Below are 12,555 nucleotides of genomic sequence, written 5' to 3'. Positions count from 1 at the left end.
CCAAAGGAGGAAGGTGGACTGGAGATTCGAAGGGCACAGGAGACCAATCAACTGTTTCTTATGAAACTTGCTTGTGGCTTAATCTACAAAAGGGATTCCCTATGGGTTCAGGTGATGAGAGCAAAGTATGCAGGAGGAGACAACATCATATCCAAAGTCCATAAGAAGACTAGCAGCTCAAACGCTTGGATTGGAATAACAAAGATCTGGAAAATTTTCAAGGAAACCTAATTTGGAGAATAGGTGACAGAAAAAGCATTTCTTTTTGGGAGGACCATTATATCCTAGGAATTTACAAATTAAGAAACTTAGTCTACCATTAACCTCAAATGAAGAAACGCTTGGAGAAAGGTTGTGCGATTATATTACTTCTCAGAATACTTGGAATTGGACAAAAATTAGTCAGGTTTTGCCTGAGGATGTTCTAGAGCACATTAGAATTTTAAAATCCCCCAATCATGACATTGGAGTAGACACTGTGGGGTGGCTTCCAACAGCAGATGGCAAGTTTACAATTAAATCAACCTATGAGGCTCTCTTCAGTAACAAGGATAATAATAACAAGTTACACAAATTGTTTTGGAAAAATAACTTAGCGGTTGAAAACCTTCTGTTGGCTCCTTACCCATGAAGCTTTGCTTACCAACAACAGGAGGAAGAGCAGAAACCTCATAGACAACAACGACTATCTAAGATGCTGCGGAGAGGAAGAGACTGTGCTCCACGCCTTACGCGATTGCCTCTACATCTGTACGGCATGGATTAGCATAGTAAACAGAAATGCACAGGAAATTTTTTTCTCCCAATCCTTTTAGGAATGGCTTAGTACTAATCTTTCGTTGGTCTCTCGAAAGCAATATGGGACTCCGTGGCCCATCATCTTCGTCACGACGTGCAACATAGTCTGAAAGTGTCAAAATGATTTCATTTTCAGAGATGAGACTCTGCCAAACAATCAACTTCACCAAATGATAAAGAAAATTACAGAAAATTATAGCATTACTTTGAGCATAACAGAGCACAGTAGTAGCTTACTAAATCTTACCAGAGAGGAGCTTGTCGGATGGGAGGCACCAAATTGGGATTGGAATAAATTGAATGTAGATGGGTCAGTCGTTTATCCTGGTAGCAGAGGCGCTTGCCGAGGTATTATTAGGGATTGGGCCGGACGCACGATTGCTGGTTTCACTATGAATATCGAAACATGTACCATAACCATGGCTGAACTATGGGGCTTCTATGTTGGGATTAAGCTATCTTCTGAGCTAAGGATCACGAAATTAGTGGTGGAATCAGACTCTTGATTTACTGTAACGCTGGTTCAGAAGGTGTCTCCGGAGAGCCATGGTAGCTCTTCTCTCGTCCGGTCGATCAAGGAGTTTTTGGCAAAGATGGATAATGTAGAAGTAAAATATATCTACAGGGAGGCTAATTTCTGTGCCGATGCTCTCGCCAAGCTGGGTCAAGGAGAAGTTGCTGGAATTAAGTTCTTCAAGCAGCCCCCTCTATGCTTGTTTCACCACCTTCTTGCTGATGCAAGTGGTGTTAAGTTTGAAAGATTGGTAGTAGTCTAGTTTTTCTTATTTCTTTAGGCCCTGCGCGACGTTACTTATAAAAAAAAATAAAGTATAACATACTGTGTCTATGAATTTGAATTTATGCAAACAATTTTATAAATTACACTATCACAGACCCTCGGGGATTCGAAGTGGATATTTCCTACTTAGAGCATTTTTCAAAATTTTTGAGTTAGAGGCAGTTCCTTCCCAACCAGACAACACATAAGTGAATTTCATATCAAACCCACAGACAACTAACACATTTTGAGTGGGGTGATCTTTTCTTCTGCAAAAACGAGGGGCTTCCACCCTTGGTACCTTCACACGACTATGAGTACCATCTATGGCTCCAATGAAGTCTTTTTTTAGAAAGTATATTGACATATTAACATAACAATTTTATAATTATTTCGTTGACAATTACATAAAATTCACTAAGTAAATTAAAAGATTTAGTACTTTGAAAAATGGATAGAATTGACTATTATGAAGTATTTCATAAGGAACATCCTCACTAGATGGTTGCTTGAAGAAGTCTCCCTCTAACGATAGAATAGCATTTAGGACGTTGTGAAAGTAACGACTAATTGTCTCTCCTGAGCGGTGAAAGAAGAAAGACATGGTTCTAGTTTTCACATTGTGCCCTATAATATGTAGGAATTTAGCTACTTGCTCTTCAACCGTAGAGCGAGTTGAATCCTTGACTCTACCAGTTCCTCTTAATTTTTGACACAACTGCCTAAATGCTTCAGGGCCCATACATATGACATCTCGGCATTTTTCAGATTTCAATAACCGTGTCAATAGCTGAGTACGCCTAATTTCTCTGTCCAAGTTGTTATCATTAATTTGCCTAGGCCTATATTATTGTGATAATAATTCCAAAGTATACAATACATGCAATATAACACATGAAACAGATGTGACGCATATATGTTGTCTCTTTTCTAACTCTTCGCTAACACGAGTTAATGTTTGTATTGGTTTAGGATGATATTGGTCAATAGAAGTGATTTGATTTACTTGAAAATCTGATTCATGTATGACATTCGTATCTTCGAAATTTTTAATATCCATCTATGAAAATATAATATTTAGAGTGGACATATTAATAATAAAAGTACTCAAAAAGTGACAAAAGGGGTATAACATATTATATATACATATAAAATAAAGGGGAAAAAAATCCTAATATATTATTATTTATTTTAAATAGAAATTCTAAAGTGTACTTTGGTTTTGGTTTGGCAACTACGTTCTAAAAAATTAATTTTATATGATTTTTTAAAAATTGGCCACTAATTTAGTACACTTTAGAAAAACAGCAAGCAGTCACTAATTTAGAAAAATCATATAAAATCTATCTTTTGGTTGGATTCTCCTAAATTTTGGTGTGGTTGAAGTGCACTTACCCATATGGTTAAGTACTTTTTTCGTCCTTAACGTCTTGGGTGAAAATTAAAATCATCCCCTTTGTTATTAAAATCATCCTCAACATTACAAAACGTTATAAAATCATCCTTTTATCCATAAACAATATTTTGTAGACAATTTTTTCCTTAAACAAAAATTGAAAAACCCTCCCTACCCTCACCACTAACCTCTGCATCATCATCACCATTGCTACGCATCTCTTTCTTCCTTTCCTTATGGCCACCACCACTATCACCATAACCATCACCATTGGCATCATAACCATCACATCTTTCTCTCTATTACCAGTTCATCATCCTAAATCACTACCACCTACCAACTACCCCCAATCCTTTTCTTTCCACCTAAACCCTTTTTTTTTCAACAATTCAGCAATTTAACAGAAATCATCAACAACAATAATTTAGCAATTTAACAGAAATCATCAACAAAATAAATTTAACAAAAATTTGAAATTAAAAATAATTCAGCAATCATCAACTGCAATTTCAGATTCAAAATCAGAAACAACATAAATTAAAAAAATTAGAAAGAAAGAAATAATGTTTATGTTCTTCAAAAATTAAAAAAACATAAAAAAATGAAGAACAAAACCCTTGCCAGCAATAGTAGAGACAGAGCAGGTGTACAGCAATGATGGGGGAGCAACGAAACCCTTGCCCAGTGACGACGAAGTGGTTGAAACTCTAACAATGGCGGCGCAGCAGAACATAGCGTGATGGGAGAGGAGCCAGAGCCCAAGCCCCGCAACGGCGGAGAGAAAGCCCATGGATGCATAGAGAAGATGAGGGGAGCAGCAGAGGGTTGGCGTAGCAGCGACGAAGCGGCTGAACCCCGGCGACGACGGCGATGGAGAACACCAGCGACGGCGGCGCGACAAGCCTCAACAGAAGAGAGAGAGAGACGAAGAACGACAAGCCCATCGCGACAAGTCCTACAGCCACAACGCGACGGCAGCGGCTACCCTCTTCCCCTGCCATCACCTCCCTCTTCTTCCTTTCCTTTTCTTTCTTCTCCCTCTGTTGTTCCTTTTCTTCATTTTGGTTTTTCTGTTTTAGGTGGAAAGGAGTAATGGGGGGTAGGGGTAATGGGTGGGGTACTGTAGGTACTGGGTAGTGATAATAGGAAAGGGTTTTTATGTCATTTCAAAAATTATTATGGACAAAAGGATGATTTTATAACGTTTTGTAATGTTGATGATGATTTTAATAACAAAAAAGGTCGGGGACGATTTTGATTTTCACCCAAGAGGTTAAAGACGAAAAAAGTACTTAACCCCTTACCCATATTTCACCCATTTCAAGTCTTAGAGCATTTTCACTTTTCTAAAAAAAGTTATGCCTCTCGAAATATGATTTTATTTTAAGGAAAGGGTGTTGTCACAACAGTGAACAGTCCTGCTTCCAAAAGGCACACCTTTTTCTAAAAAACTCGAATTGCCCTTAAATTTGGACATAAAATACTATATATCCTAATATTTCACCCCTCTTTAGTTGCACCTCCAAAGATTTTCAGATATGTGGTTTTGAAGTTGTTATTTCAGAATTCGGACAACATTATTTCTGCAGAAAATGACCATTTCCTAAAATTCATATCTCCCAAACCACACATCGAAAAATTCTAAAATTTTAGGGAAACAATCTAGACATCTCAAGGTTTCATAGAAAAATAATTTCACTTATTTTGAGTAGCTAAATTTCTCCCAGTTTTATTCACAAAATGCTATCTGAAACTGCATAGTTCTGCAAGACTGCAACATGTAACCTCGAGTTTTGAGAGGTCAAAAATTAATTCCTAGCTTTTCACTCACTTTAACCTTGCATTCTAACTTTCTTTTACCTATTATGACTTATTAAAAAGATTAAATCAGTCATAAATACTCAGAATTAATAAATCACTATTTTTTGTCACTTTCACATTTAAGTATACTCATATAAAATAAAAATTTTTTGCATTACTCAACATAGCAATTCAGACACAAATTACTCAAACAATCCACATATATTATCATCAATTTATTATTACATCATATATAACAAATAGTCCAGCATCATCTCAAGTAATCATTAGTATGTATCATCAATTAATTCAATCATAAATTAATTCAATCATGGAACAACCACTGCAGCATTGTACACAACTGTTATCAATTTGCCATATTTCACATCATTGGGGGAATTCATTTTTTGATCCAATAGCAGTTGCAGCATGAATTGAATCTAACATAGACTTCTCTCACACACGTCAAAAACAATGAACCAACTCAAAGGCAACGGAAAAGTAGCATTCCAAAAAACAAAAACGTGCTTGCATTATTGCTTCCTACGACAATCCATCTAAGCCAACTCAAATTAAAAAAGAATCCACAATTACAAAAATCAGAAAATGGATAGAAAACCTCTACAACTTCGATTGAAGAAGTAAAATATCGATTCAAAAGAATTACTTAATTTGGAAGAAACGACGAAAATGACGAAAAAACTCACCTTCATCTTGAGAAGAAAAAGATGTAGTTGTAATAGACCTGTGACGACGATAATGATGCCACAGTGGCGTTGTGAACAACGACGATGAGACTTTGATGGTGCTTGTGACAGTAAAAATAAAGAGAAGATAGGAGATGAATTTTCAGATTTAAAAGAAAATAAAATAAAAAATTTTGAACAAATATATAATTGTATCATTATTTGTTTTTTTTTTTTTATCTATTTTCATTTCATGGGAAAAAAAATTGACTGTACGTCACTACATTTTTTTCATTTTTTAATTTTTTTGTGATTGAAATAAAAAAAATTTTAATTTTTCACTCATTTTTTTCTTATATTTTTTTTCCGTATTCTCTTGAACCAAACACTACATTAAGGCGGTTAAAGGGGTGATTAGTCTTTTTGTAACACGTAGCGAGTTACTAACATTTACATGCAATCTGATTTTTTAATTAAAAAAAATGAAAATTAACGGCGTGTTCGTTAAGGCAGAAAAAAAAAGGATAAGTAAACTCGGAAATTGTTTTACTGGTTTAATTTATTTTGCTAGAAAACATGAAAAGAAAATAAATGAAATGGGAACCGCAAAAGAATTTTCATGCTAGAGCTAGAGTCGGTGAGAAAACCGACCAAAATTTTGAGGTGTGAAATCATATTATTAACTTTTATCAGTTTATGTATTATTATGTAATAAGTTTAATTATACATATTTTATATATTTTATTTAAATATAAAACATGATCTAATTTATTAAAAAAATATATTTAATTAAAAAATATAATAAAAAATAATTTTTTAAAATATTTAATATTTGTTGATGCTACTTTTAAAATATTAAAAAAATTATTTTGATAAAAAATAAAATAAAAACACAAGGCAGAGAAATGTGAAGTGAAGTTAAGTTATATAAATACTCTTATAATTTTCACTTCGCTCCACTTCACATTTCTCTGCCTCTTTCCTTCTCCTTTCTTTTTTTTTTGGTTAATTAAAAAAATATTCTCCTTTTCTTGTTCTTTTTCTTGCATCAATTGTTCTTCTTCCTTGTTCCTTCTTTTTTTTTTTTTTCATTTTGCAAGTTAGTTCTTGTTTTTGCTTCCATGCCATTAAGCTTGTTGTAATAGATTTCTCAACAATGGCAGAAACTAGGGTTCTACCTGTTGGATATAGGTTTCGTCCAACAGAAGAGGAACTTTTAATTCACTATCTCAATAACAAGCATTTGGGAAATGATGCAGAGATTAAGAACACTATTTCCCAAGTTGATCTTTGTAACTTTGATCCTTGGGATTTGCCAGGTTCCTCTACCTTATTACTATTGTTTTATAAAAACTTTATAACTTTGATCTTTATAAAGTTTTCTAACAAAAATATGTAAAGTTTTAATCTTTAGTATATTAGTAATCTTAGATTGTTGTTTTTTATTTTGAGAGTCGTAGTTTATACTTGGTTGAATTATATTATAGAACAATCGAAGGTGAAATCGGATGATCAAGAATGGTTTTTCTTCAATGAATTGAAATACATGAAAAACAAGCGATGTAACAGAAAAACCAACATGGGATATTGGAAGATCACAGGAAAAGAGAGAATCATCAAAAGAACAGGGACAGACAGTGTCATAGGTACAAAAAGAACACTAGTTTTCTACAAGCGTCCACATAATGTCAAAACCAATTGGGTTCTTCATGAATATCATGCACTTCATCAAAAGGTAGGTTCTTGCCAGGTAAGAGATTGTATTGGAAATGAAATTAATTCGCCAATTTTTTTCCCTCTATTATTGGTTTTGTTGTAAACTGTGGAATCTTTGCCTCAATCTTTTGGATATGTAAATTCTGTGTGTGTTATACATAGTTATGAAAGTAGGTGGTGTTAGACATGAACGTGAAAATAATATTTTTTGAGCTATGAAGCGAAGAAAATGGACGATTTTTTTATTAAAAAAATTAAGAACACAAATCAAATGGTCTTATTTGTGTGAGAGAAAAAATCGGAGGGTTTGATTTATTTTTTTAAATTTTTTTTATTTTGAAAACAAAAATCGAATAGTTCGATTTTAATATTAAAATTTTTTTAATTGTCTAAAACACAAATTGGAGTTTGGTTTGTGTACTGTAAATTTTTTTAATTTTTTAAATATAAATCAGAAGTCCAATTTATTCTTGACATCACAACTGAGTAAAGCATTCATACATTTCATAATTGAATTAAAAAGTGAGAATCTTTTCACATCATTTTTTTCTGTCTTAAAGTCTTTTCTATTTCTAACGCTTTTAGTGTGTGTTTGGATTACAGTTTATAAATGAGAGTTTGTATAAAATTGATTTTGCAAACTTGATTTTGATAAAAAGTAAGTTTGTGTTAAAGTGATTTATGTTTGGTAATTTTTATATCAAAATTGATTATAGTAAAATAAATTTTGTTTGTCTTATACCATTTAAAATCACTTTTAGATAAAAAATTATTAAAATAGACTTCAACTTAAATAATTTTTTTATATTATTTTATAATTTTAATTTAGATATTTAAATAAATCTTATTAGTTAATTTTATAATAAAATTAATATTTACTTACTAAAATAAAAATAACATAAAAATAGATAAAATATATTTTTAAATAAAAATAAAACAATATAAATTTTATAAATATATAAAAGAATATTTAATCAAATATGTTACATTTTTTTAAGTATTAACTAAGAATGTTATTTTAGTATTTTTTTACATCGTACTTTTATTCTAGTACTCTCAATAATCTTATTCTTAATATTAATTTGGAATCTAACGTTTATGATTTTATTATTATCTATGATTAATTTTTTATTTAATTTTTTTAATAGAATCATAATCTATATTATAAAAAATTACACTAAAACATAGTATATGAGAATTACAATTATAAAAGAGAGTACTAAAAATAATAAAAAAATTAAATATTTATTTTATAGTAATTGAAACAAATCTAAAAATTTTTGATGATCTTTTTATATAGTATATTTTTAGTATTTTTAGTACTCTTTTTTTAGTATGCTATAATTTTTTATTATTATTATTATTTACAATTAATTTCTTGTTTAATTTACTTTACCTAATAGAATCAATAAATCATATTATAAAAAGATAATAACAAACATAATACACAAAAATCACAATTATAAAAGTGTATAATATCAAACAAACAGTTGAAAAAAATAAAAAAAAAATAAAAAAAAATAGAGTTCATATAAATAGGAATAACAAGAATTTTATAAATAATATAATAACATACATGAAGGATAAAGTTGGTAAAAGATAAATAAATGGTTAGTATCATGGCTAAAAAGCTCGTTAGGAAAACGCAGAAGCTAAACATAGTTGCTTCTTGTAAACGTTGGTTTTGGCAGCAGAATCACTTCTCCATTCATGGAAAAAAATTTTGCCAAACCAAAAGTTGAAGCTTTCAAGAAATCTAAACGTACTTCTTCCCTTCTAACGAGTTTTCCAAACACACCCCAAGAAAAATTTTATTTTATTTTTTTTTGCTTGGATGCTAAAAAAATGAAAGAAAAATTATACTATATTTGGTTCAAGAAAAAATAAGAGAAAAAAAATGAATGAAAAAAAATGAGTGAAAATTTTTATTTTTCTTTATTTGGATGCTAAAAAAATAAAAAGAAAGAAAATTTTCGTATAGGTTTCACTGATAAAAAGAGAAAATTTTTGTATAGGTTTCACAAAAAAAAAATTGTGCATTACAGGTAAGAAAACAAAAAAAATGTTATTTTTTAGTATATTTATAATATTATTTATAATTCTATTATTATTAATAATTATCAATATAAATTTAGTTTTGATAATTTTAATATATTATAATAGAAATTCACATTTAAACATTATATATGTATTAAATAAATAATTTAAATTAAATATATAAAATTATAATATTTTATAATATTTATAAAATACAATAAAATATAAATAAAAATATTTATATTTTATTTTATTATAAGAATTAATTTAATTTTATATTATTATAATTTTTTTATTTTTTTATCCAAATAAAAAAATATTTTTTTATTTTTTTTCATTTAAATAACACATAAATTAACTCTATTTTTTCTTTTATTTTCTCTTTTATTATTTTTTTTATATTTTTTCTTTCATTTTCTTTTCTATATTCAAACATAGTGTTAACGTGTGTCTTACCAAAAAAATTTTCATTCATTACAAGTAAAAAAAAAAGAGTTATTTTTTGTATATTTATAATATTATCCATAGTCTTTTTATTATTAATAATTTTTAACATAAATTTAGTTTTAATAGTTTTAATATATTATTATAATAAAATTTATATTTAAATATTATATATGTATTAAATAAATAATTTAAGTCAAATATATAAAATTATAATATTTTATAATATTTATAAAATAAAATAAAACATAAATAAATAAAAATATTTATATTTTATTTTATTATAAAAATTTTAACGTAATTTTATACTATTACGATTTTTTATTTTTTTTATTCAAACATTTTTTTATTTTTTTTATCCAAATAACATATAAATAATTCTATTTTTTGGTTTTTTCTATATCTAAACAAATTTTTTGCTTAGATAAAAAAAATAAAATTATTTGTATATTGTTTGAATGAATAAAAAATAAATAAATAAAATAAAAAAATTTTATTTGAATAATAAATAAATTATAACAGTAATATAAAATAAAATTATATTAATATTTTTATTACAAAATAAAATATAAATATTTTTATTTATTTATATTTTATTATATCTTATTAATATTATAAAATATTATAATTTTATATTTTTTATTTAAATTATTTTTTAATATATATAATATTTAAATATAAATTTTTATTATAATAATATATTAAAATTAAATTTGTATTAATAATTAGTAATAATAAATATAACTAAAGATAATATTAAAAATATAAAAAAATATAATATTTTTTTTGTTTTTTTGTTTGTAATGAAAACAAAAATTTAGTAAAATCTACACAAATTTTTTTTGATAATTAAATAAAAAAAAATATTATATTTTATTTATTTTCCTTTCATTCATTCTTTTCTCACTCATTTTCTCTCTATTTTTTTAGATAAATTTTTTAGTTTACATGGTAGATGATGGGTTTTGTTCTTTGAGAGGGAAAGTTGCGAATTTAAAAATTAATCACTTCTAAAATTAAAAGATTGATAAATAATAAATTATTCTTGTTTGAGTTTTGTTTTGTAATGAAAATTATTTTTAAAAGTTATATTTAAAATATTAATTTATTAATTTTTTATTTTAGATTTTTTTCTAAAATTAGTTTTGGACTGAGGAACTAGCCATTGATATGTTGAGGGGCGAAACCTTATGCAACAAAAGGAAGGTAATGGCCTCTAAATTTTAATGTTTTTTTTTATATAAATTATGTATAAATTTTAGTTTAGTATTTTTTAAAAATTTTATTTTATTTTGTGTTATTATAAAATTAAATTTTTAGCTCCTTCAGTCTTTCCTAAAATTTAATCTAGTTCCGTCTTCAATATGTTCATATAACAATATTACCATTAAGTATTTATGTTCATAGAGAAATGCATTTTTTCCTATAACCTTTTTTTCTCTCCTGTACACATTTGACAAAGAAAATTTAAGAGGATTCATGCTGCATTTATTCATTGATTTAATGACATGGTATAATAATGATTCACGCGTTTCCATCTACCAAGAAGAGTAATTAATTTAAAAATTCTATTTGCACATCAAAATTTATAAAAAAAAATAATTATTTAATTATTTTTTTAGTTATTTTTTTATCTTTAAAAAATTTAAAATTTTTCATTCGTTATTCAACTTGGAAACAAAATTTTTCAATTTATTTTTTAAATAATGTGAAAAAATGTTATTTTTTGTCAAACAGTTTTTTAAGTAGAACTGAAAAGAAAATATATAAAAAAAAAGATGGAAAATGAATCCTCTAAATTTTTTCTCATTTATTGTTGTAAAGTAGAAGTTTTTATTATGTATTTTAAGTTGAACCAAGAAAAAACATAAAAAAAAAATGTTGAGCGGAATAAAATTATACCTAAAAATATCAATTGAAAAAATTTATTACCAAAAGAATTATAGTAAAAAATTATTTTTGTGACTTATCTTCAAATTAACTTGTTTGAATCCAATTTATTTCGTCATTTATCACACTTATGGTTTAATCTCTTGTTGATTCATTGCGTTGGGTGATACAATTTTTGTACGCAGAGCAACATCGTGTTGAGCCGTGTAACAATGAATGCTGAGAAAAGGGAAAAGAAGCTCAAGACAAAAGCAAGCAACATAATCGAAGAGGAAGTAAAATGTGAAGATGAACCATGCAGCGAAATTACTGGCTGTGTTACCCAAGCAACTACAGAAGATGCAATCCTTCCTGATAATGTGAGTGGAAACATCAATATACTCAAAAATATTATTTGTATATTAAAATTAATTATTATGTATTTATATAAATACATGTGTTATTTAATTTATTTTTAAAAATATATATTTTAATATATATTTTGTATTAGTAACTGATTTTAATTGTCGATTTTAATGTATAGCTAATGTGATTGTTTGACCCTATATATATCTTCTCGAGAAAATTTGAATCTCGTCACCAAACATTACGAGATATATTTTCAGGCATGTGTTTCATCCGAGTGGCAACAACCTCAAGCTATGGACTATGAAATTCTCTCATCGGGACAACGATCTTCAGTGGCCTATTCCGGTAATGAAAACAATGCCGCGTTGCTTCCAATGGAAGCAACGTGGAGGCAAGATGCCGGTATGAATACCGAGTGTTTTTGGAATTCGCTGTTTTCTAGCATCGATGCTGACCCTCATGCCGAGTTCTTAAATTCAGTGTTGGCAGGGGATGATCAACTCTATGTTGATTCCGGCCACCATTGACTTTACACAGGTAGAAGTAAAGATGTAAAAAAATTTCTTTCATATACATAGACAACTCACAGGATGTTTTTGAGCAAGCTTTTTTTGACAAGAAATTTGACCCCGAAGTTGTAGTTGTTATACTTCAACAAAATC

The 12,555-nt window shown here is 28.1% G+C and overlaps 1 protein-coding gene across 1 annotated transcript; it reads left to right on the top strand.

Moving 5' to 3' along the window:
- Positions 1-6,915: 6,915 nt before the first annotated feature.
- Positions 6,916-12,520, top strand: LOC107626709 (uncharacterized). The gene is made up of 3 exons (XM_016329607.3): positions 6,916-7,208; positions 11,731-11,904; positions 12,151-12,520. Exons 1-3 carry the CDS (start codon positions 7,005-7,007, stop codon positions 12,418-12,420), a joined length of 648 nt encoding a protein of 215 aa, XP_016185093.2. The 5' UTR covers positions 6,916-7,004; the 3' UTR covers positions 12,421-12,520.
- The last annotated feature ends 35 nt before the right edge of the window (positions 12,521-12,555 follow it).

The sequence above is a fragment of the Arachis ipaensis genome, chromosome B2 (assembly GCF_059453495.1).
Source record: "Arachis ipaensis isolate K30076 ecotype BB chromosome B2, ASM5945349v1, whole genome shotgun sequence".
Classification (NCBI taxonomy): Eukaryota; Viridiplantae; Streptophyta; class Magnoliopsida; order Fabales; family Fabaceae; genus Arachis; species Arachis ipaensis.
This window is presented reverse-complemented; position numbering and strand designations above follow the sequence as displayed.

Bases quoted from the DNA above. Each gene is read 5' to 3' on its own strand.
- LOC107626709 (XM_016329607.3), top strand. From the start codon at position 7,005: ATGAAAAACAAGCGATGTAACAGAAAAACCAACATGGGATATTGGAAG. The intron at 7,209-11,730 runs GTAAGAGATTGT...TTTTGTACGCAG, and splicing joins AAAAGGTAGGTTCTTGCCAG to AGCAACATCGTGTTGAGCCG. The intron at 11,905-12,150 runs GTGAGTGGAAAC...ATATATTTTCAG, and splicing joins ATGCAATCCTTCCTGATAAT to GCATGTGTTTCATCCGAGTG.